Source organism: Peromyscus californicus, unplaced genomic scaffold (genome assembly GCF_007827085.1).
Source record: "Peromyscus californicus insignis strain IS unplaced genomic scaffold, ASM782708v3 Scaffold_4__1_contigs__length_199733344, whole genome shotgun sequence".
NCBI classification, from domain to species: Eukaryota; Metazoa; Chordata; class Mammalia; order Rodentia; family Cricetidae; genus Peromyscus; species Peromyscus californicus.
The window spans coordinates 102249254-102269640 of NW_026294562.1; the positions used below are offsets into that span (position 1 = coordinate 102249254).

Sequence of the window (20387 nt, forward strand, 5' to 3'; positions counted from 1 at the left end):
ATCCTGGTTTAGCCACCCGAGTGCTAGGATTACAGGTGTGACTCACCACATCCAGCCTGGTTTTGTCTCTTTGAGAAATAAGCACAGGACAGGGAAGGAAAAAAGATTGTTTATTTATTTATCCGAGGCAGGATCTCTCTCTGTAGCCCAGGCTGACCTCAAATTCTCCAGTCTCCCCACTGCTGGGATCACACATGTAAACCACCACACCAAAATTCAAGCAGAGCTTCCTGAGGATATTCTAACCCTCCGTGTCCTTTCCTCTCCCTGATGCAGCTGCTCGCTGTTAACATCCTTCATGCCCTTCTGGAGCTCTTCTCTGCCTTTAAAAATAGTCTGTGGTGCTGAGGATTGAAATCAGGGCCTTGTGTAGTCAGGGCAGTGATTCTCAACCCGTGGGCCATGACCCCTTTGACAAACCTCTATCTCTAAAAATATTTACATTACAATTCATAACAGTAGCAAAGTTAGAGCTACAGAGTAACAACGAAAATAATCTAATGGTTGTGAGTACAACGTGAAGAACTCTATCAAAGGGTCACAGCATTAGGAAGGTTATGAGCCACTGCCCTAGGCTAAGACTTTATCGTGGAACTACCTCCTTGGTCCTTTTTAAAACCGAACTTTTACTACATGTATTTACAGTGTGTAAATCAGAGGACCACCCTCAGGCGTCAGTTGTCTTCTTCCGCCTCGGGCACTGGTGACAAGTGCCTTTAGGTGACAGCCATGCCACTGGCTCCCAGCCATCATAGCCCCAGCCATCATAGCCCCAGCCATCATAGCCCCAGCCATCATAGCCCCAGCTACTGCACATTCCCTACTGTTGATGGTCGATTCGCCATCTAGCTTGACGTATTCATTCTGTGGTATTAACCATGAGGGACAGGGTACGTAACATCCAGCTCTGACTACAGAGTTCAAAGGGCCTCTCACTCCACAGTCTACAAAGGGCCCCACATCTAGCAATATATCATAGTGACCAAGGCCACAGGTTCTGTGGCCAAGTGGTCCTGTGGTATAGGTCCCATTTTCATTACTCACTAGCTGTGGAGCCAAGAGCATTTTGCAGAGCCCGATTCACAGCGGACTCTCCTGTAAACAGAAGTTTCTGTCCCACCAGCAAACCACGCAGGACACAGAAGCCTCCGGCTACACTCTCTCAAGGTTTAGCTGTTGCTCATCTTAATGGTATAGGCAGGGCAAGCGTTACCCCTTACCCCGAAAAGAGACTGAAAAACTGAGTTCCAAAGGATTACAGTTCTCCAAGCAGATTGGGAAGGGTATCTGTCTCTCACTGCAATCGGGCTAAAGGCAAGGGCATCAGGCAGGCTTTTGGATGGAGGGCAGGCAGGGTAGGCGAGGTTGAGGGAAGGAGCTTGAGGCATGCTGGTGACCACTCACAGTTGCCGTGGACCACCAAGTCCTTCTTCCTATCAGCTAGTAACTCCAGACAGCTTGAGTCTGGTTTGCCTAGAGCCGTCATGGGAGTGAACAGAGAGGGGCCAGTAGGGCCTGGGGAAGGGTGAAGTGGACAGGCAGTTCTGACCCAATCTGCCTGAATGGAATCTTCTCTGCACTACCAGGATCTCCCACTTAGAGCGATGCCTCTGTTCACTCGGCAGGAACTGCCAGCAGCACCTTGCTCTGTCAGAGTCCCAGGGAGCACTGGGGCCTGCAAGCCTGATGCTCACTGGTCTGTAGCTAAGGGTAGCTTCTTGAAGCCAAGTGTGGTGGCTCACACCTGTCATCCCAGCATGCAAGAGACTGGGGCAGGAGGATTGCCTTGAGTTCAAGGCTAAAACCAAAATGAAACGAAACAAGCCCTTGGTGTGGCACTGAGGGGTGGGAATATGATGTGCTGAGTCCTATTCCTGGGGCAGTAAAGAGATTCAAGGGAATACAGGGATAGGGACACGTGTGTGTGTGTGTGTGTGTGTGTGTGTGTGTGTGTGTGTGTGTGTGTGTGCATGCGCGTGTATGTATGTGTGTGTACCTGTCAGTCTATCTGTCTGTCATCTGTCATCTGTCTGATCTGGCATTTGGACTTCATTTCTGTTACTCATCTTCCTATCTCCTTTAGAATTTTTTGATGCAGAAGGAAATGATATAGATTTGAATTTTGGGGGGCTTCGGGGCCGAGGAGTCCAGAAACAAGACCCTCCAATCGAACGAGACCTCTATTTGTCCCTGGAGGACTTATTCTTTGGCTGTACCAAAAAAATTAAGATCTCGCGAAGGGTGAGTACTCACCTTGCTCCTCTTCGAAGGTACCACCTAACCCTACAAACCTCCCTGTCACCTCCCCGCCCCCACCAGGAAACTTGGCGATCCTTTCTGATGGAACCATCGGCTCTCAGACCAAGAGACTCAGCAATTTTAGATTTCAGAATTCTAGAATCTGAAATTTGAAATGAGTAACAGAGGGGATTCACCCTTCTTTCTGGTACTGAAGTCACCTCTACAGCCATCTAACGGGGACAGGATCCTTCCCTTTTCAGTCCAGAGGAGTAGATGTGGGTGCAGTCGTCTATGAATTTCATTTCAGACCACATCCTGAGGAGAGTGTGCATGGCCACTCCAGGGCGGGCCGGGAGGTGGGCTGGGACAGTCTCTAAGGTGACGGCTTAGGGAAGACCCTTGTAAGTAGCTGCTGCAGCATTCAGTCTTTGGCCTGACCCCGACCTGTGGTCCAGCCCTCTTCCTCCCCTTTGCCTGGGGGAGATGCCCATTGTGGCCATGCTTTCCAAAGGCGGCACTGTGGGCTCATGGGATTGGGGACATGATGGGGGCATGCTTTGTGTGAGGTTCAATATCTTGCCTTCTGAGAGGTCTGCTGCACTCTTGTGACTGGCCTCCTCTTTTCTTCAGAGAAACCAATAACTTCCTAGAAACTGAAGTCTGGGTCTCTAACGGTCTTGTACTAGACAGTGAGGGGCCGTGGAGCCTGGGGGAGGGGAGGGAGGACTTTGGGATTAGTTCAGACTTCTGGGATTTGGAGAGAGGCACCTTTCACTGTGTTCCTGTTGGTGACTGGTGTCTCAGGCCACAGTCTGAGGACATGCCTTGCCTTCAAGAGCCACAAGCTCTCAGATCCAGTGGCAATGGGAATGGCTCTGGCAGTCCGTCCTCACTGCTACGGGTACTATCGGAGCACGGACTCCACAGAGCCTACTCTGAGCCAGCTCCCCACCCCCACCCCTATTGCCCTAGGTGCTAAACGATGACAAGTATTCCTCCACCATCAAAGACAAGATCCTGACAATCGACGTGAGGCCTGGGTGGAGGCAGGGCACACGCATCACCTTTGAAAAAGAAGGGGACCAGGTGAGAGGGAGAGAAGCTGGCTGAGGTCAGTCTTTAGGTTCTAGTTGGGGGTGCTGAGAGGGAAGAAGACTATGGTTTTTCCTGTCGCCATATGTTGTGTGATATCTTGTTTGTGTTCTGACAAATAAAGCTTGCCTGGAGATCAGAGGGCCAAACTAGCCATTAGCTTACCATAGAGGCCAGGCCGTGGTGGCACACACCTTTAATCCCAGCCCTTGGAAGGAGGAAGCAGGAAGATCAGGAGTTCAAGGCCACCCTGGGCTACACGAGATTGAAGCAGTCTAAAAGAGAAACAGAGCCAGGTGGTGGTGGCTCACACCTTTGATCCCAGCACTTGGGAGGCTCATGTCTTTAATCCCAGCACTAGGGAGGTGGAGACAGGTATATAAGGCGGTGGAGACAAGATCTTGGCCCCCCTCCCGCCCCAATTCAGTCTGAGATTTCATAGAAGTAAGAAGTTTCTAGTGGCTGCTGCTCTGCTTCTCTGATCTCCAGGCAAGCTTTACTTGTCAGAGTACAAACAAAATACCATACAACACCTACAAAGCTCTGGTCTAGTAGAGTGAGATGGTCTCTAGAGTCCCATCCCAAGGACAGAGCCTCGAAATGCTTCTGTGAATGCATCTTGGGATTATTACCATTTTACACAGTGGGAAAACTGAGGCCCCAAGATGGAAGGGCCCTGCTCAAGGTAAGAACACAAAAAGCACCGGCGGTGGTGGTACACGTCTTTAATCCCAGCACTTGGGAGGCAGAGGCAGGTGGATCTCTGTGAGTTCGAGGCCAGTCTGGGCTACAGAGGGAGTTCCAGGACATCCAGGGCTACACAGAGAAACCCTGTCTCAAAAAGCCAAAACCAAAACCAAAACAACAACAACAAAAAACAAAACAAAACAAAAAAATCCTCAAAAAACTAAAAGAAGGGCATGGGGACATGTTCCTACCACTCAAGAATGGAGACCTGGACTTGATCCTCAGCACCAGTGGTGGGGCAGGCACTGCTGTAGTCCCAGTGCTGGCAAGGAAGAGAGACGGAGTCTCCTCGCGGTTTACTGGCCAGCCAGTCTAGCTGAACTGGTGCGCTCCAGGGTCAGGACATAGGGTCAAAAAACACGATGGACAGCAGTTGAGGAAGACACCGGTGTGAGCTTCTGGTCCCCCAGCACATACATGAGTATGTACACACACACACACACACACACACACACACACACACACACACACACACACTCCCCTCCAGTGTTCTTGGGTAGTAATCCTCAAGAAAGTCCAAGGAGAGAGGCCACTCAGAAGCATTTCATTCATAATGATTTGAAATTAAAACACTTATTTGTGGAAACCATCAAATTATTGTGCTAGGGATGCTGAGTCCTTATGTGCTGAGATGAAGTGGAGTGATGGAGAGCTCAGAGCCGAGAGAGACGAATTCCCTTGGCCATACCCGCCCTCTTTCTCACCTGTAAAACACCTGCTTCCAACTATCACCCTTCAACTTGGTTCACTGGGAGTCAAAGCTACCCAGGAGGCTACGGCAGGGGGATCACTTGAGCCTAGGAGTTCAAATTCAGCCTTGACTTGGTGATTATGTCAACTTTGGTGACATAGTGAATCCCAGGCTATTCTGGGCTACCAGAGCAAGACCCTGCCATAAGCAATCATACAAGCAAACAGATACCCAGTGCCAACATCTCCCGCTCCGGGCAGCGTTTCCCAACCTCCCCACGAGGCCCAGGGTCTCCTCAGAGCCCAGACTCTGGGCCTCCCTTTATCCTGGCCTTGAGATTACTGGGGAATCACTGTCGGGCTGATTCTCACACTGGGAGCTGCAGCTGGCCCCACTTTCTGTCTGCAGTGGCCAGAAGAGAGGTTGGTGTCAGGGTGCCTCACAGAAGCAGAGAAATCACTGCTGAGCTACTGTCAGGCAGGGAAGCTGTCTGGCCCTCAGCTCAGTGTCCAGCTGTCACACAGGGAAGTCCCTGCCCCATACCACTGAGGACGTTTACTTTGGGTGTGCTCCTCAGTAGAGAAGTGCTCTGGGAGTGGGGAGTGCTCCGGGTCGGCTTCTCTAGGGAGTAGTCCTAGGCCACACCGAATGCCTCCTCTAGAAAAGTGGGTGTAATTCCCCATTGCGCAGGGGAAGACCTGGAGGCAAGGAGAGGCAGACACTTGGCTAAGTCATAAAAGCAATAAAGCTGTTACTCCTTGGCTTTCCCTGCCCAGGGCCCCAACATTATCCCGGCTGATATCATCTTCATCGTAAAGGAGAAGCTGCACCCTCGCTTCCGCAGGGAGCTCGACAACCTCTTCTTCGTGTACCCCATCCCTTTGGGCAAGGTGAGTGGGGACGGTGCAGAAGAAGGCATGGGGACCCAGACTGAACCCCACTTGCAACAGCTTAGGCTTCTTCTTCCCCAGCCAACTTCTGAAAGTCACAGGAACCCACAGCACACGTCTCCCTCCTTGGCACTGGGTGGATCTGTGTAACTATTCCTTCTCACCCACCTCCTCATCTTCCACACTGTCCTGATCCTGCTGCTGTCCCCACTGTCTCAACTTACCCAGCTGGTACTTGTCAAGGTACTGCTGTTGACACATTATTGGCACTGCAGGCCTCAGGGTGAGCACACCTGCCTGGTTGGGGCACTTTCATACCTGCCCACCTCACTCCGGAGGCTCTTCAGCGGCTCTGTGGCCTTCCTCCCACGGAGCTTACACTCTGCATCACCAATCTGACCTGCCTGCCACACTTCAGACTAGAAGGCAGGTCACAGCTCACTCACAAGTAGCTCCTGAACAGCCTTTTGCCTCCCTGGTGTCCAGCTCAGGGTTGGAACCCAAGTAGGCTCCTGAATGCTTTCTAAATAGAACGGCTGTGGTGACACTCTGCACACACACCTCTTGTTCCAAACTCCTCCAGGCTCTCACCTGCTGCACCGTGGAGGTGAAGACCCTAGATGACCGTCTGCTCAACATCCCCATCAACGACATCGTCCAGTGAGTCCATCCGCCTAGTCACAAGAAAGGGTGGGCTGAGACTTGGAGCATGGAGCTGCGCAGGCTGCACCCACAGAAGGGTCTCCCTCAGGCTGAAACTCAAACCCACCCTCCCCTCTGGCTGAGCCGGGGGCTGTGCTCACCCTACAAAAGGAATGCCTTTCTCTAATATGTGTGAAGCCCCGTAGAGGCGGGGGAACCCCATTGTCGGCCACTCTCTCGCCTCCGTCCCCCAAACGTCTCATCAGAGTGTGCAGCAGTAGCCCCCAAGTCTTTTACCTAGAAAGGTCCCAGAGAGGGAAGGTTTGACTCCGCCCCCAGAGTCTGCTCTGCTCCTTAGGGAATGTTGCACAATTCCTGGGGTGTGATGTTCAGAACAAGCCAGTCTCTGCTCCCACCTGTTCTGGTCTGTGAGACCTGTCCACGCACTGGGAAGCTGTGGTAGCAGCCCATTCCTGTGGTCCTGTGAGGTGGGGGGGTGCGGACTCACTGGACACTCTGAGTCTCCTATGATCCTTTCTTTCATCCTTCCCTCTCTCAGCCCTAAGTACTTCAAGGTGGTGCCGGGTGAGGGTATGCCACTGCCTGAGGACCCTACCAAGAAGGGGGATCTCTACATTTTCTTTGACATCCAATTCCCCACCCGCCTCACACCCCAGAAGAAGCAGATGCTACGCCAGGCGTTGTTGACCTAATTCTGGGGCACCTGGACAGGAGCAGGGATGGAGAGGACTAGCTGGGCCTCACCCACTCCCACTCGCTCCACCCCCACAGCCCGTGAAGATGGGGAAGCATGAGACCTTAGGCCGATACAATAAAGATTCCTTTCCTATCCTCTATGGCCTGGAGTGTGCTGGAGAGAAGCTTCCTGCTCCATCTTCCTGTAGGCCCTCAAAAAGTTAGGCACCTCGGGCCCCATTTTGGCTTCTTAGGCATGGACCGGCCCTGTCTAAGGTCCCTCTGCTCTTGACATTTCGCAACATGAGTCTGTAGAGGGAACCCTCCCTCTATGGACTGTCCTGTCTTGAGAAACAGAGAGACAGGAAAAGCCAAGTACAGAAAGCCAACACTGCACTCTGGTATCCATGACTAAGCTGTCACTAGGACCTTAGGCCACTCTGTACAGACTCACAAGCTCAGTTAGAGTCACACCAAGAACGCAGTGCCTGAAGAGCTCTGCTCTACTTTGGGCTCTGGTTCCGTGTCTGTGAGACGGGTCTCAGGCTACCTCTGGGCCAGTGGTCTGGGAGGCATGCCCTTGGGCTCTGTCCAGGTCTGCCCCTGACTCTTGCATTGGTTACTAACTCATCTTGTTAGTAGAGCTTACACCCTGCCTACAGGTGTGAGGACTGGGGTCACTGGTGTGAAAGCTCTTGGTAGGCTCATGGTTAGATTACAGAGAGGGTCACAACATCATTGCCCAGGTGGCCTGGAGGAGGTCCGACTTCTGGTGCAGCCAGGGCTGGGTACCCCACACAGGTACTTTAAAGTCGTCAAAACTGTGTTCCTCTTCCTGTCTGGGGTTTGAGTTTAGGCTGTGATAAGGTCTAGGCTCATGGGCAGCAACCAGGTTCAATGGCTTCCGAAATGTGAGGAAAAAAAAACCCAGATTATCTACATTGCTTAGAATTCTGCCATTCACTGTGCTATGTTAGCTTAAGGATTTTTCCTTTTGACTTTTCAAAAAAAATTTTTTTTTGTTTGTTTTTCAAGATAGGGTTTCTTTGTGTAACCCTGGCTGTCCTGGAACTTGCTTTATAGACCTGGCCTTGAACTCACAGATCCACCTGCCTCTGCCTTCTGAGTATTGGGATTAAAAGCATGAACTACTACACCCAGTTTTTGTCCTTTTAAATTTTAAGGCAGGGTTTCAGGTAGCTGAGGCTGATCTTGAACCCCTGGTCCTCCTGCCTCAGCATTCCACACACTGGATTATAGGCATGTGCCACCATGGCCAACTGAAAGACTTTTTGTTCACTTTTAAAAGTGGGTGTTCAGTTCTTGGCAAGTGTTTTGTCTTTGAACCTGTTCAGTCTGGTCCCTGCTGGCCCCAGACCTCTGGGCTTAAGTTACCCTACCGCCTGCAGTCAGTCATCTTTGAACCACCACGAAGGCAGGAAAACCTTGAGACAGGTTAAGGGTGGTGGTGCATGCCTTTAGTCCCAGTGTTCAGGATCTCTGAGTTTAAGGATAACCTGGTCTACAGAGTGAGTTCCAGGATAGCCAGGATTATACAGAGAAACCCTGTCTCAAAAAACGAAACTAAGAAATGAGACCTAGCTACCATACGGGCACTGGGTCTGGAACCCAGGTCCTCTGCGACAGTAGCTAGTGTCCCTGACTCCTGAGCCGTTTCTCCAGCCCCGGGGATCCATGTTTTACAGTAAAGATTTCAACCCTTCCATAATGACCCGTGGAACAGATGTCGGAGTGGATCACTGCCCTCTGAGGGACCGACAGAAGGTGGTTGTAACTGCCTGCTCTGGGGGCAAGCCTCCAGCCCTATAGGGAGGTTGTGGAAGTAGGACTCCCTGCCTTCTCTAAGGCCACTGCTGCTGACCCTCCTGGAGGGCTCTGTGGGAAGCCTGGCTTCCACCAGATCTTTATGAGATCCCTGTCATCTCAGGACCTGGGCTACCTAGGGAGGCAAAGCAGGGCTTATCACACACCCACTCATATTACTGAGGCTTCTGGTAGATTTTTCAGTGAATGCCCCCCCCTTTCTCAGGTCATCTGATGGCATTCCCCATCGTAATTCCAGTGGTCTCACATCCACACCACATGTCTGAAGACACTGCTGGCAAAGGAACCAGCTGACATACTGCGTCCCCCACTTGTCCCGTCTGTTAGCAGTTGGTAGACATGCCTAGGGTAGTAACTGTTCCCCGAAGGACTTAGAGTGGCCAGAACTCCATTTGTTGTGTCCTTGTGTGGGGAAGCAAAGAGCACCAGGCTGCACTCCCGGCCCACCCCCACTCTGGCTGGATTTCTCAGAAGCTGAGAACTGGGGGCACTCTGGGAGACAGTCTAACAGACTGGCCTCTTACCAAGCATGGGGAAGGTCTAGCCTTCTAGCTCTGATCCCAGCCTGCTAGGGTGGAGGGGCAGAAGCCACAGCAGCTTTAGGCTAGAAGGACATCCTGTTGTCTGGGTCCGACTTCACAGCGGCCAGACTCAATTCCCCAAGGACCCTTGGCACTGTATGTCTTGTCTTGGCCCTCACCTGAGACAGGCATAAGATGGCTGAAACCTGTATAAGATGGGCCTTGGGGACTTAACAGGCCCAGACTTGTTCTGGGACCTCACAGCCCCTGCTCCTTGAAAAGTAGCCCTGCCTCACTCTCCTGCCTGAGGACAGCTGGAAAGAGGACAAAGTGACATCCCCGGACAACCTAAGCCTTGGCTGGTTGCCAACCTTGGGAGAGGGTAAGACTTCCAAGAGAAGTCAGATATGGTGGCTGTAATCCCAGCTCTTGGGAAGCTGAGGCAGAATTGTCATGAGTTCCAGACCAGCCTGGGCTACAGTGTGAGACCCTGTCTCAAACATCAAAACAGAACAAAATCCCTACAGGCTGATGTTTTCCAGGGGGCCTGAGCTCAATCCTTCAAGGGGTCAGGCCTGCCCTGCCCCCCTGGTTCAGAGCATGCCTCAGGGTGTGATTATTGTTAGGGACAGCCTCACTTGCCCTCAGGTCTATGACATGGGGAGGTGGGTTACTATGTGTGAAATAGAGTAAATCAAGCCCCAAAGAATGGAAGGTTCTGGAGTTTCTCTACATCTCCCAACAAGTTGATGTGGAGGGACACAGGTACTTTCACTGTGCGGATCAACAGGCCTGGCCAGTGTGGGTGGGATGGCAGTTCTAGAGCGTCAGGTGCTGAGTGACAGCTTACAGGGCCCACGAGGGCGGGGCGGGCAAAGGCTCTGCTGTCTCCCTCGGCTGTTCCACCGTTACCTCAGCCTAGGCTGCATCTGGAGGAATGGACTAGATTCCCCACGAGCCCCTCCCCCGATGCTGGAGGTGGAATGTGGGTCACATCCCTTTTCAAAGTCACAGGAAGGGTCCTCCCCTGCCTGCCAAGGTGCTGAAGAGGCCCATTGGCCCAAGACCTCTATACACAGCTTATGAGAGATAGAAGACACCACGGTTGAGCTTGCTTTATGGGCGAAGGCTGGCTGAGCTGGGCTGGGGATAAAGACAGGGGTCTGGGTTTAACTGTTAAAATGACTAAGGGCTTGGGGTCTTGGCTGGTGTCAGGCATTCTCACTGTGGGGCCATCAGCACTGAGGCACAGGGAGATGAGGCGGGAAGAGAAGGGAGGTGAGGGAAACGAAGGACCGGGAAGTGGGGCTGGGCAGAGGATGAAGGAAAAGGCAGGGCAGGGCAGGGAAGGGAAGCGGGGTCCAGGTCTGCAGCAGGCGGTGCTCAAAAGGGAGACTCCCGGGACTCGTAGGCAGCCATCAGGGCCCTTTTGAGCTGCTCATAGGTCACAAACATCACTACGTTCCAGGACCCCAAGCGGAGGAAGGAAGGCATGAACCTAGAGAGAGAAAACACAAGTCATGGAGGTACCTCCACCCCCTGCTTCTACCACTGGGCCTAGCCAGCCAGCCAACCCAAGGACTCTCTCAAAGGAGACTGAGAGGATCTGGTGAAGAGCCCCACAGCTCTGTGCCCAAGAGCAAAAATCCCGAGTACCCAGCTCACTAGTTCTGCTGTGCTGGGGGCAGAACCCAGTGCCTGCTAGGCAAGCACTCCACCACTGAGCCATCCTACCCCCAGCCCGAACCCCCACTTTGACCTCTAAAAAACAGAGGTGACAGCAACTATGGGATGTGTGACATGTGGCTGCATCTCACTTCCAGGGGGCTCTCTCCCTCCTGTAAGGCCTGGAGTTGGGTGTGGGGGGGGATCAGCGGCTCACCCCTTGTAGAAGGCTCGGGGCCCCTCCTTCCGGAGCATGGTAAGGGCACAGTGGCCTGCGCTGTGGTACTGGCCCAAGGCAGAGTTCATGTATCTCGTCTTGACCACATCGACAGGGGAGGCGATGACCGTGGTGCAGAAGCCCGCCCCGAAGGCGGAAGTGAAGTGGCAAGGGAGGTCATCTGCCACAAAACAGCAGGAAAGGCTGTTAGCCTCCCAGCCCTCACCCATCACTGCAGAGGGAAAGGCTGTTAGCTCTCCCAGCCCTCACCCGTCACTGCAGAGGGAAAGGCTGTTAGCTCTCCCAGCCCTCACCCATCACTGCAGAGGGAAAGACTGTTAGCCTCCCAGCCCTCACCCATCACTGCAGAGGGAAAGGCTGTTAGCTCTCCCAGCCCTCACCCGTCACTGCAGAGGGAAAGACTGTTAGCCTCCCAGCCCTCACCCGTCACTGCAGAGGGAAAGGCTGTTAGCTCTCCCAGCCCTCACCCGTCACTGCAGAGGGAAAGGCTGTTAGCCTCCCAGCCCTCACCCATCACTGCAGAGGGAAAGAGTTTTAAGGAGAGAGCTTTTAAAGACACAGATAGCAGCTGGGATCTCTTAGGAGGACTTAAAAGATTCTTTTGGCCAATCTAGCCTGTTTTTCTTTGTGCAAAGTGGGGTCTTCATCCCCACTTTGAATGCTGAATTTGAATGGTAAGAAATATAAACTCTATAAGCAAAAGGCTAAGAAGATGAAAAGATGTGGCCTTCAGGGAACTAGACAGTTCTTATTGACCCTAACATACCTGTCATGAGGTTGGCCTTCAGGAGAGTATCCTTGATGAGGTCATAGGTCACCAGCTCAGCACAGTTGACAATGGCATTACGGGCGACATTGGGAGAGGTCCCTGTAGAGGGAGGAGAGCGTGTGTGAGCCCAGGGTATGGGAGAGGGGAGGGGAGGGCAGGGAAGCCAACACCCAGCACACACCTTTCCAGAGGCCCCGGATCCCCTCCTCTCGTGCGATGGTCTTGTAGGCTTCCACAGTGCTCTGGTATCTCCTACCACTGCCAGCCCGGGCCTGAGCCTGGAAGCGCACCTTTACCACATCGGTAGGCTGGGCCACAGCGACAGCCAGGGCACCTGTGGTGCTACCTGCCAGGAGACGGCTCCCGATGCCTGCATCTGTGGGCGCACAGGGGGTCAGTGGCCAGCATGGCGCGCACTCAGGTATACCACACTCTTGCCCGACCGCCATGCCACTAGACCACTCTTGCTCTACGAAGCCCTCACAGGGGTATAACAAGGAGCAACACAAAACGGAGGCAGTCCTTTCTCAAATGTGTTCGTTTAAGCTACTTGGCAGCCTCGGAAAATCAGTCAGTCCCATTTAACAAATGTGAAACCCACGACCAAGAGAAGTGACTTCTCCTAGCAGAACCGGACTTGAGAGGCAGGCTCTCAGCCGAGCTCTACCTCTCCTACAGTGTGATCCTGGGAAAGGCATCCTTGTCTTCGGTGCCCAGTTTCCTGACCTTAGGAAGGTATGGTGATACATCCTTGTGATGCCAGCACTTGGGAGGCTGAGGCAGTGAACTCACGGCCATGTGAACTCCAGGCCAGCCAGGGCGGTATAGTGAGACCCTGTCTCAACTCCCTCCCCTCCAAGGAGGGCACATTTAGGAGATGAAAGAATGCTGGCTGAGGGGGCCAGAGGGTGTGGCTGTCGTCTCTCCATTGTGCCCTTGGCCCAGTCCCTCCCCCATTTCAAGCCTTAGTTTCTCTGTCTGTGACCCAGGAGGCCACTTACTGCCATGGTGGTTGTGAGCCTATCAAGGGCTCATACCCTGCTCAGAGCTGAGACAGCCCTGGTGCTCAGATAACAAGGAACCGGGGTCACTTCCACTCCTCCGATCCTCCCAGGGGTCTTGGGAAGCCTAAGGGAGCCATTCAGCTATTCAGACTAAGGCCCACTCATCCGCTGTGTCCTGGCTGCACACTCACGCTCCGAGCCCTTGGTGTAGAACTGTTTGACAGAGTCGTAGAGGCCGATGCGGACAGAGGCAAAGCTCATCTGGCGCTGCAGGCCGGCGACCAGCCCGTTGTAGAGGCTGCGGGGGCCCTCGGTGCGCACCATGGTCAGGATGGTACCCAGCACGCCGCGGTACTGGGCGTTGGCTGCGGTGCGCACTAGCCCTTGACTTTCTCCTTGGATCTGAAAGGCCAAGATGGAGTGGCTGTGGGCACAGGCAGATGGTTCTGCCATCTCCTGCCAGCTCTAGGCTCCTCATCACCCCCGAGGAGGCTGACCCGGGGAGGGAGCAGATTAGGGAGCACCAGGAGTCTCCTGTCATCCTCACCTGCAGCCGGACTTTGGCAGTATCTAGAGGAAAGGTGATGAGATCCGCAATGCAGGCGGCTGTCCCAGCTCCCAGGAACTTCACGGTGGCTGTAGGGGGCACATCTGTGGCCTTGAATCCAACCATGATTCTGATTTCCTTCTACCTCCCAGAAGATGGAGAAAAATTGGAGAAGTGGGAGCCTTCAATCAGCAAGACGAGACAGAGGAACTCTGCCGGAATCTAAGCCAAAAGAAGAGAAGAAGCCCTTCAGTCACAGCATCCCCTGGCCTCGCTCCCTGCTCACCACTACCTACCCCTGCCTAAAGGCACCAAGGAGGTCTCAGGGGTTCCAGGAGGGAAACCCTGGGAGAGCTCCAAGAGTAGTCAAGTGGGGTCTGGGAAGCAATTCCTGCCAAGGAGCCGAGATTCTGTGAAGGGCTTCCTCTTATTTAGTGCAGGGACTATGGCTTCCGGGTCATCCTGAGACCGCCTCACAGCCACCGACCGGCTCCCGATCTGCTGACACAGACTGCAAAGAGCAGGGCCACATTCCCGTTCTGTGGGTCTATCCCCAGGGCTGACAGAAGTGAGGGAAAGCTCTGCCAGAGCAGGACCTGGCAAGCCAAACCCCACAGGCTTTTGTCCTGGGTTCCTAGGCAGGGGAGGTTCGGGCTGGTATGTAATTACTGAAGGAAGGAAGACATGTTAATTCCATCCTTGCTAGCCCCCACAGCTCAGGCCCTCTGCGTCCCCAGGTGCAGGTTCACAGAGGTGCACTGCCCACCCTCTCCAGGCTCACTGGCAGGCACAGGGCAAGGCCAGGAGACCCGGGGCAGCCAGGAGGTCTGTTTGTTTTCTCCCAGTGCAGGGAAATCCTCAGTTCTCGGGGGTGGGATGGGAGGTGCAGGTCACAGCTGCACAGAGGACATAGATACAGGAAACCTGAAGCTCCATTTTGTTCTGAGAGTTGGAACACCACCCTCCTCACTCACTGCCCCAGGAGGAAGTGAGCCCAGCTCCCAGTGGGGGAGGGTGACCTGCTTCTTCGCCCTGCTCTCACTTCTCTGATTTCATTGGAGCAACCGCTCGGAGGCCAGCTTGATTGGCTGCCTGTGTTACCAGGGCTCAGGAGGAGAGCCCCGGCTGGAGGAGGGAGGATGTGGTGGTAGTCACCTGTGAACACAGACAACCATGGAAACAAAACAGCTTGGGACAAACAGGGCCATCAGAGCGACTCCCCAGAACAACGGGTTCAAGAGCACCTCTGGGGCAAAGCCAGATTCACGTGCCTTTGAGTCTCGGCCCCTGGGGCTCAGCGAGACAGGAATCAAATGGCAAATTGTAAGGGTGGAGGTGCTTCTCGACTCCCCAGGGGGGACACCTCCTTCTCCTCCTCGGCTGTGCTCCACGCTTTGACTCCACTGCTCCTACACGCACAGAACCCTGAGAAATCCTGAGAGCAGACCGGGAGGCAGCTGCCCTCCCTGTTAGACGAGGAAGCTCAGAACCATGTCTGCGGGCTCCAAAGCTGCTCCGTTTGTTCTGATCTGTAGTGCCTCTCTCCTCCTCTCCTCCTGTTTTCTCAGTGCCAGGCTCTGGTGGGGCCCTTCACAACGGAAACCCTTTCACGCCCATTAAACAGTTCTGAGAGGCTTTTGAACAGACCTCTTCTAAGCATCAGTGACATGAGGCATGAGCCCACTGCATTTCGGCCTGATCTCAAGCTAAGGGGAGCGTGGTGTGAAACCCAGAAAGATGAAGTCTCAGTTGCTGTCCAAACCAAAAACATGTGGCTCGGCCGCCATTGTGAATGCTGCTTAGGGGTTTCCAAAGGTCAGGCCCTTGAGGGTTGGGTATAGAGGCAAAGATCATCTGTACTAAAGCTCCTACTACAAGTAAAACCCAGGCCTAGAGAGTTAACCGTGCGAGGCATGGTGGTGCATGCCATTAGTTCCTGGCCTTGGGAAGCAGGCAGATCTCTGAGTTCAAGGCCAGTCTGGGCTACATAGGCCAACCAAAGATGTGTGGTGAGACCCTGACCACACCCCAAAAAAACAAAACAAAAAAACCTGTTTTATAGGACTAGACAAGTAACCACTGTAGGTAGTAAAAAACTCACACCCAATTTCTAATCTCACTCACAGGGACGGTCAAAGAAGGGAAGTTCAAACCAGCAAGATGGGAAAAGCTGCTTGCCACTGAGTCCGAGGAACTGAGTCTGATCCCTGGCACTCATGTGGTAGAAGCTGTCTTCTGACCTCCATCAGCATGCCCTGGCACCCACGTGCCCTCACACACACACACACACACACACACACACACACACACACACACACACACACACGAAGACAAAACATAAACAAATACACAACCAAACACCCAATAAACTCCTGCCCCCTCTGCTGCTGACTGCCAGGGCGACCCAGAACCAGTTCCTTCCCACTTGGGTTAGGCTCTGCCTTTAGACACCGCAGTCCGCCATCTTTGAGGGCCAGAAGCTGACCAGGATGACGAAAGTGCTTACTGAACTGTGAAGAGCCACTTGCTAGGGTGGAGGAGGGTATTGCTTGATGGTCCTGCTGACTGCAGCCCTAGACCCCAGGCCCGAGAGAGGACAGTGGGCTTCCTTAGCCTGGCTCTTACCTGGTGCGGAGCTTTGAGGTCTCACACTGAGGCCTCCAGGATCAAGCTTCTCTAAAGGTGTCCCGTTCTTCAAAGCTGCCAGTGGCTATCATGGCCTGATCCCCGCGGGTTTCCATAGAAAGTGGCTGGGAGACGGAACTCTTAAAGATCATACTATGTGTCCTGTGGGTGAGAGGAAAGAAGCCACGTTTAGAAAGGGATGTTCTCTTTGCAGGACCACAGCCTCCAAGGGACGGGTCACCTGCCACACAAGGCCCGTTTCACTCAGGGCAGCCGGGCTCTAGTTAAGTGCACCCTGGGGCAGAGCGGGGTGGACTCAGGAGTCTTTCCTCCCACACTCTGGGTGATTTCCAAACTTCTTTCCCCACAGTTGTGTAGATAGGCAGCCTCGCTGTGCTGGGAAACGGTCTCTTGACTGTTGAGTGGAGCATTGTGCTCTTTGTGTGCGGTCATGATAAGGCAGGCTCAGGCCCTCGGTGTCCCTACTCCCACCTCTGGCCTCGGGCAGATTGGAGAGTCTGACAGTGGCCAATTAATCTCCAGGCCTCCTCCAGGCACAAACAACCCCAGAAACAAGAACAGGCTTTAGGGCACATGGCCCAGAGAAGCCTGGTGACAATCGGTCTGGTCTTCGCTGACGTGGAAGGTGTGTGTTGTGTGTGTCGTTTCCCCCCACTCACACACACACGCCCCACACCAAAAGGCAGGTTGTGTGCATCGGGGCCGAGGGGAAGGAGTGGATGGATAAAGGCTAACCTACAACCCAAGGGACGCCAGAGACAAAGAACAAAGGGACAGTAGGAGGGAAGAGACAGAAAGGAACGAGAGAGGGCAGGCAGGCTAGGACTCCAGGGAAGGGAAATCAAAGGGCAAAGAGAGATGGAGAGGGAAGGCACAGGTGAGGCCGGCGCAGGGCTGGGGCCACGCTCACCGGACCGCAGGAGAACACGGAGTGGGGGCGGCTGTGTCCGACGGCGGGCGAGTGACGGCTGCCCAGGGAGCGCTCGATCCGAAGGCACTGCGGGCGGGGCTGACAGTGGCTGCGAACCCACGGCTGCAGAACTTAAGCCTCGCGGGCGTGGTCGGGGCGTGGTGTGGCCGGGGCGGAGCCAGGGTGGCCCACTCTCCCGGGTGAGGGGGAGTTTCCATCTATGGTTGTCTGGGCGTCTAGTGTCACCCCTGCTTCCGCGAGGGCAGATAGCCGTGTGGGTCCCCCGGTCTCCCCCGAGGGTCCCGGCCTCTGGTCCCCAGGCCTCCACTCTCATTGTAAGGACAGCCAGACTGACTGGCTCGCGACCCCCACGCCCTGCAAGCCACCTGCGGACGGGGCGGAGCGCGGGCTCCAGGGACCGGAACCAACCCGGGCGCGGCGGTGGGGTGAGGCTGGCGTTCCCGCCTTGCGCCGCTCCCGTCTGGTCCCTGGAGACCCGGGCACCTAACGGCTGGGGTGGGGCGAGTGCACCCGGCCTCACCTCCTCCTCTCTGTGCACCGCCCGCAGCCAGGCCGGCGCCCGGCAAGGGAGAGGGCAGAGCCCGGCCTGCTGCATTCCGAGCCCGGGGATGACAGACTCAGCAGGTGGACCGGACCTCAGCTAGATAACTTGTAGGGGTGACAGACACGAAAACAACACTCGAGCCCTGTGTCCGGGACTAATGTGCATTGTGAGAGGAGGAAGCAGGTCTCAGTTGGTCTTTGGACTGTGTTCCTGCTTTGGTACTCTCCGGCTTTCTTCTTTTGTTTTGATTCGTGTCTGCCCCAGAGACTCGCTTTAAAGAAGTTAGCTCAGGGCGTGGAACTCTTTTTGCTTGCCTAGGAGTTAGGCGCCCTAAGAACAGGAAGCGGGAACCAAGGGCCCGAATATACTGTAATAGAGGCTCAAGTTGGTTTGGGCTGCTATGGAAAGTGCAGTGGGAGGAGGGGATTGAGTGAACCAGTGTAGAAAGCAATGACTATGTGCCAGCTAGGCGAGGACACCTCATACAACCCGTCCAAACTGTCGTTAACCTTTATTTTCCAGAACAGGAACTGTACCAGGCCCCCAGACCTTAGCACAGCTGACTCCATGATGGAAGTACCATTCAGGCTGTAAAACTCAGAACGGAGCTGAGCACCCAGACAGCACCACCAGCCAAAATGGAAATAAAGACCTAATCCATCAAAGTCCACAGTTCTTCGAAGTCTCTAAATAGACTAACCTTGTTTCTCGGCTTCTGTCGTTCTGTTTCTGGTTGTTTTTGTTAACTGAAGTATGTCAACTGCAAACCGTTTTTGTGCTTAAAAGCTCACCCAGAGAAAGGTTCAGTGCCACACTGGGATAGCTACCCAGTGTAGCTAGCTAACAAAGGCTTTCTATTGGCTTATCGGTCTGAGCAGTCTTCTCCGGTGGATACCCCACAACAAAACCAAATCCAAAGAGATGAAATCCCTTGCCTAATGGCACACAGTGGCGCACTCCGGCTTAAACTCTGGCCACTTGGAAACCAGGTAGATAATGTTCTGTCCGTCCAAAGCAGAAACAAGGATACAGAAAGTAAGGCAGAAAACGATTTCCCTCACTGTGGCTGGAGTCACCTGGCTGGTCTTTTGCTCTGGATTCTGACTCTGGCTGTGGTGAAGGGACCGCCAGGGTTCTTGGCGAATTTGTGGTGGAGAGGGAGATCCAGATGGATCCCAAAGCCTGAATACCAAGGTATTGTTCTGGTAGCTAAAAAATAAAGATTTTTTATTTATAATATTTAAGAATATATATATTTAAAATGACATAAAGTTGAAAAAACAAACAAAAGACCCGTTGAAACCATGCCTCAGTATGTAGCCCTTAATTTATGATCTTGTGCCTCAGCCTCCCAAATGCTGCTACCACATCTTGTTTAAAGTTGAATTAAATATTTTTTTCCTTTTCTTAAGACAGGGTCTTGCTGTGTAGCCCTAACTGGCCTGGTACTGGCCATGTAGTCCAGGTTGGCCATAAACTTGAGGCAAACATCTTGCCTCAGCTTCCCCAATGCTGGGATTATAGGTATATGCCTCCTGCCTGGCAAAAGTTGGTTTATTTAAAAACTACTAGCTGGGCAGTGGTGGACACACACCTTTAATTCCAGCACTTGGAGGCAGAGGCAAACAGATCTCTGAGTACGAGGCCAGCCTGGTCTACAGAGCGAATTCTAGGACTACACAGAGAAACCCTGTCTTGAAAAAAAATTAATAACAAAATATGGTAAATAATGATGCTGATCTTAAAATACTAGTCTGCTACTTGCTGAAGTTTTCAATCTTTGGGCAATAAAATAAACAGAACTCCAACTCCGGGTGTGATTCCTACATAACGACATACTGAGGCATCCTGTTCAGATGGGCTAGATTCATTGGTGAAAGGAGCCATGGAAACAAACTGTGAGCAATTTATTTTTATTTTTGGTGGTGTACAAGATGTAACTTTTTAATTTTTAAAAATTACGCTTATGTGTTGTAAGGTGATTAGATTACCTGCTAATCTGTCTTATCAGCTCCAATATGTAACTTTATTTAGATCTCTACTGCAGGTCACAGGGTCTAAATCAAGGAAGCCTCCACAGTATAGGAGACTCGGAAAACACTGAGTTGTTCTCACTGGGGAAGCTATATTTGTATTATGACGTGGACATGGAATTCTGCTTCTCAAAATCTCTTTGTACTCCATACTTGTCCTTTACCAGTGTTTTGAAACTTCCTGAGTTCTTTGTTTAGGAAGCTGTTCAGATCCTAAATGAGAGTTTGACATTGTTGATGAGAGATTTCCTGTCAAAGAGTTGAGTCAAACAGCAAAGCAGCTTATGGGAATTCACACTTGTGGTAAAGCATTTGGGAGGCTGAGGCAGGAAGGGTATATAAAGGCTCAGTCTCTCTCTATCTACTATCTACCTACTATCTATCTATCTATCTATCTATCTATCTATCTATCTATCTATCTATTATCTATCTATCTATTATCTACCATCTATCTATCATCTGTCATTATCTATCATCTATCATCTATCTACCTATCATCTATCATTATCTATCTATCTATCTACCTATCTATCTATCTACCTATCTATCTATCAATCATCTATCTACCATCCATCCAGCTATATCTATCTATCTATCTATCTATCTATCTATCTATCTATCTATCTACCTATCTATCTATCAATC

General features: G+C 52.7%; 2 protein-coding genes across 6 annotated transcripts in view; one reads left to right on the forward strand and one right to left on the reverse strand.

Annotated features, from left to right (window-relative positions):
- Dnajb13 (DnaJ heat shock protein family (Hsp40) member B13) overlaps positions 1 to 8155 on the forward strand; it is a 35543-nt gene extending 27388 nt beyond the window's left edge. For both annotated transcript variants that reach the window (XM_052762359.1, XM_052762358.1), the window contains exons 4-8: positions 2084 to 2241; positions 3214 to 3327; positions 5548 to 5661; positions 6245 to 6321; positions 6863 to 8155. In XM_052762359.1, the coding sequence (XP_052618319.1) occupies positions 2084 to 2241; positions 3214 to 3327; positions 5548 to 5661; positions 6245 to 6321; positions 6863 to 7016 (617 nt within the window). In that variant the 3' untranslated portion in view covers positions 7017 to 8155. The remainder of the gene's footprint in view (positions 1 to 2083; positions 2242 to 3213; positions 3328 to 5547; positions 5662 to 6244; positions 6322 to 6862) is intronic.
- Positions 8156 to 10465: 2310 nt separating this feature from the next.
- Ucp2 (uncoupling protein 2) lies at positions 10466 to 17268 on the reverse strand. Of its 4 annotated transcripts, XM_052762360.1 has the most exons (8): positions 17145 to 17268; positions 16214 to 16375; positions 13589 to 13810; positions 13233 to 13443; positions 12219 to 12413; positions 12035 to 12136; positions 11248 to 11428; positions 10466 to 10863 (listed from the first exon to the last, which is right to left on the reverse strand). In XM_052762360.1, the coding sequence occupies exons 3-8, from the start codon at positions 13712 to 13714 to the stop codon at positions 10749 to 10751; spliced, it is 930 nt and encodes a 309-aa protein (XP_052618320.1). In that variant the 5' UTR covers positions 13715 to 13810; positions 16214 to 16375; positions 17145 to 17268; the 3' UTR covers positions 10466 to 10748. The 4 variants fall into 4 exon arrangements, with proteins under 4 accessions (XP_052618320.1, XP_052618324.1, XP_052618321.1 ...); XM_052762364.1 differs by lacking the exons at positions 16214 to 16375; positions 17145 to 17268 and adding an exon at positions 14513 to 14560; XM_052762361.1 differs by lacking the exons at positions 16214 to 16375; positions 17145 to 17268 and adding an exon at positions 14370 to 14479.
- Between the last annotated feature and the right edge of the window lie 3119 nt (positions 17269 to 20387).

What these genes read in the sequence shown, in the direction of transcription:
- Ucp2 (XM_052762360.1), bottom strand. Translation starts at nt 13,714, where the DNA reads ATGGTTGGATTCAAGGCCACAGATGTGCCCCCTACAGCCACCGTGAAG. An exon ending in CTGCCAAAGTCCGGCTGCAG is followed by an intron (nt 13,444 to 13,588) that starts GTGAGGATGACA and finishes TTGGCCTTTCAG; the next exon opens with ATCCAAGGAGAAAGTCAAGG. An exon ending in CCCCGAGCCTTCTACAAGGG is followed by an intron (nt 10,864 to 11,247) that starts GTGAGCCGCTGA and finishes TTCTCTCTCTAG; the next exon opens with GTTCATGCCTTCCTTCCTCC.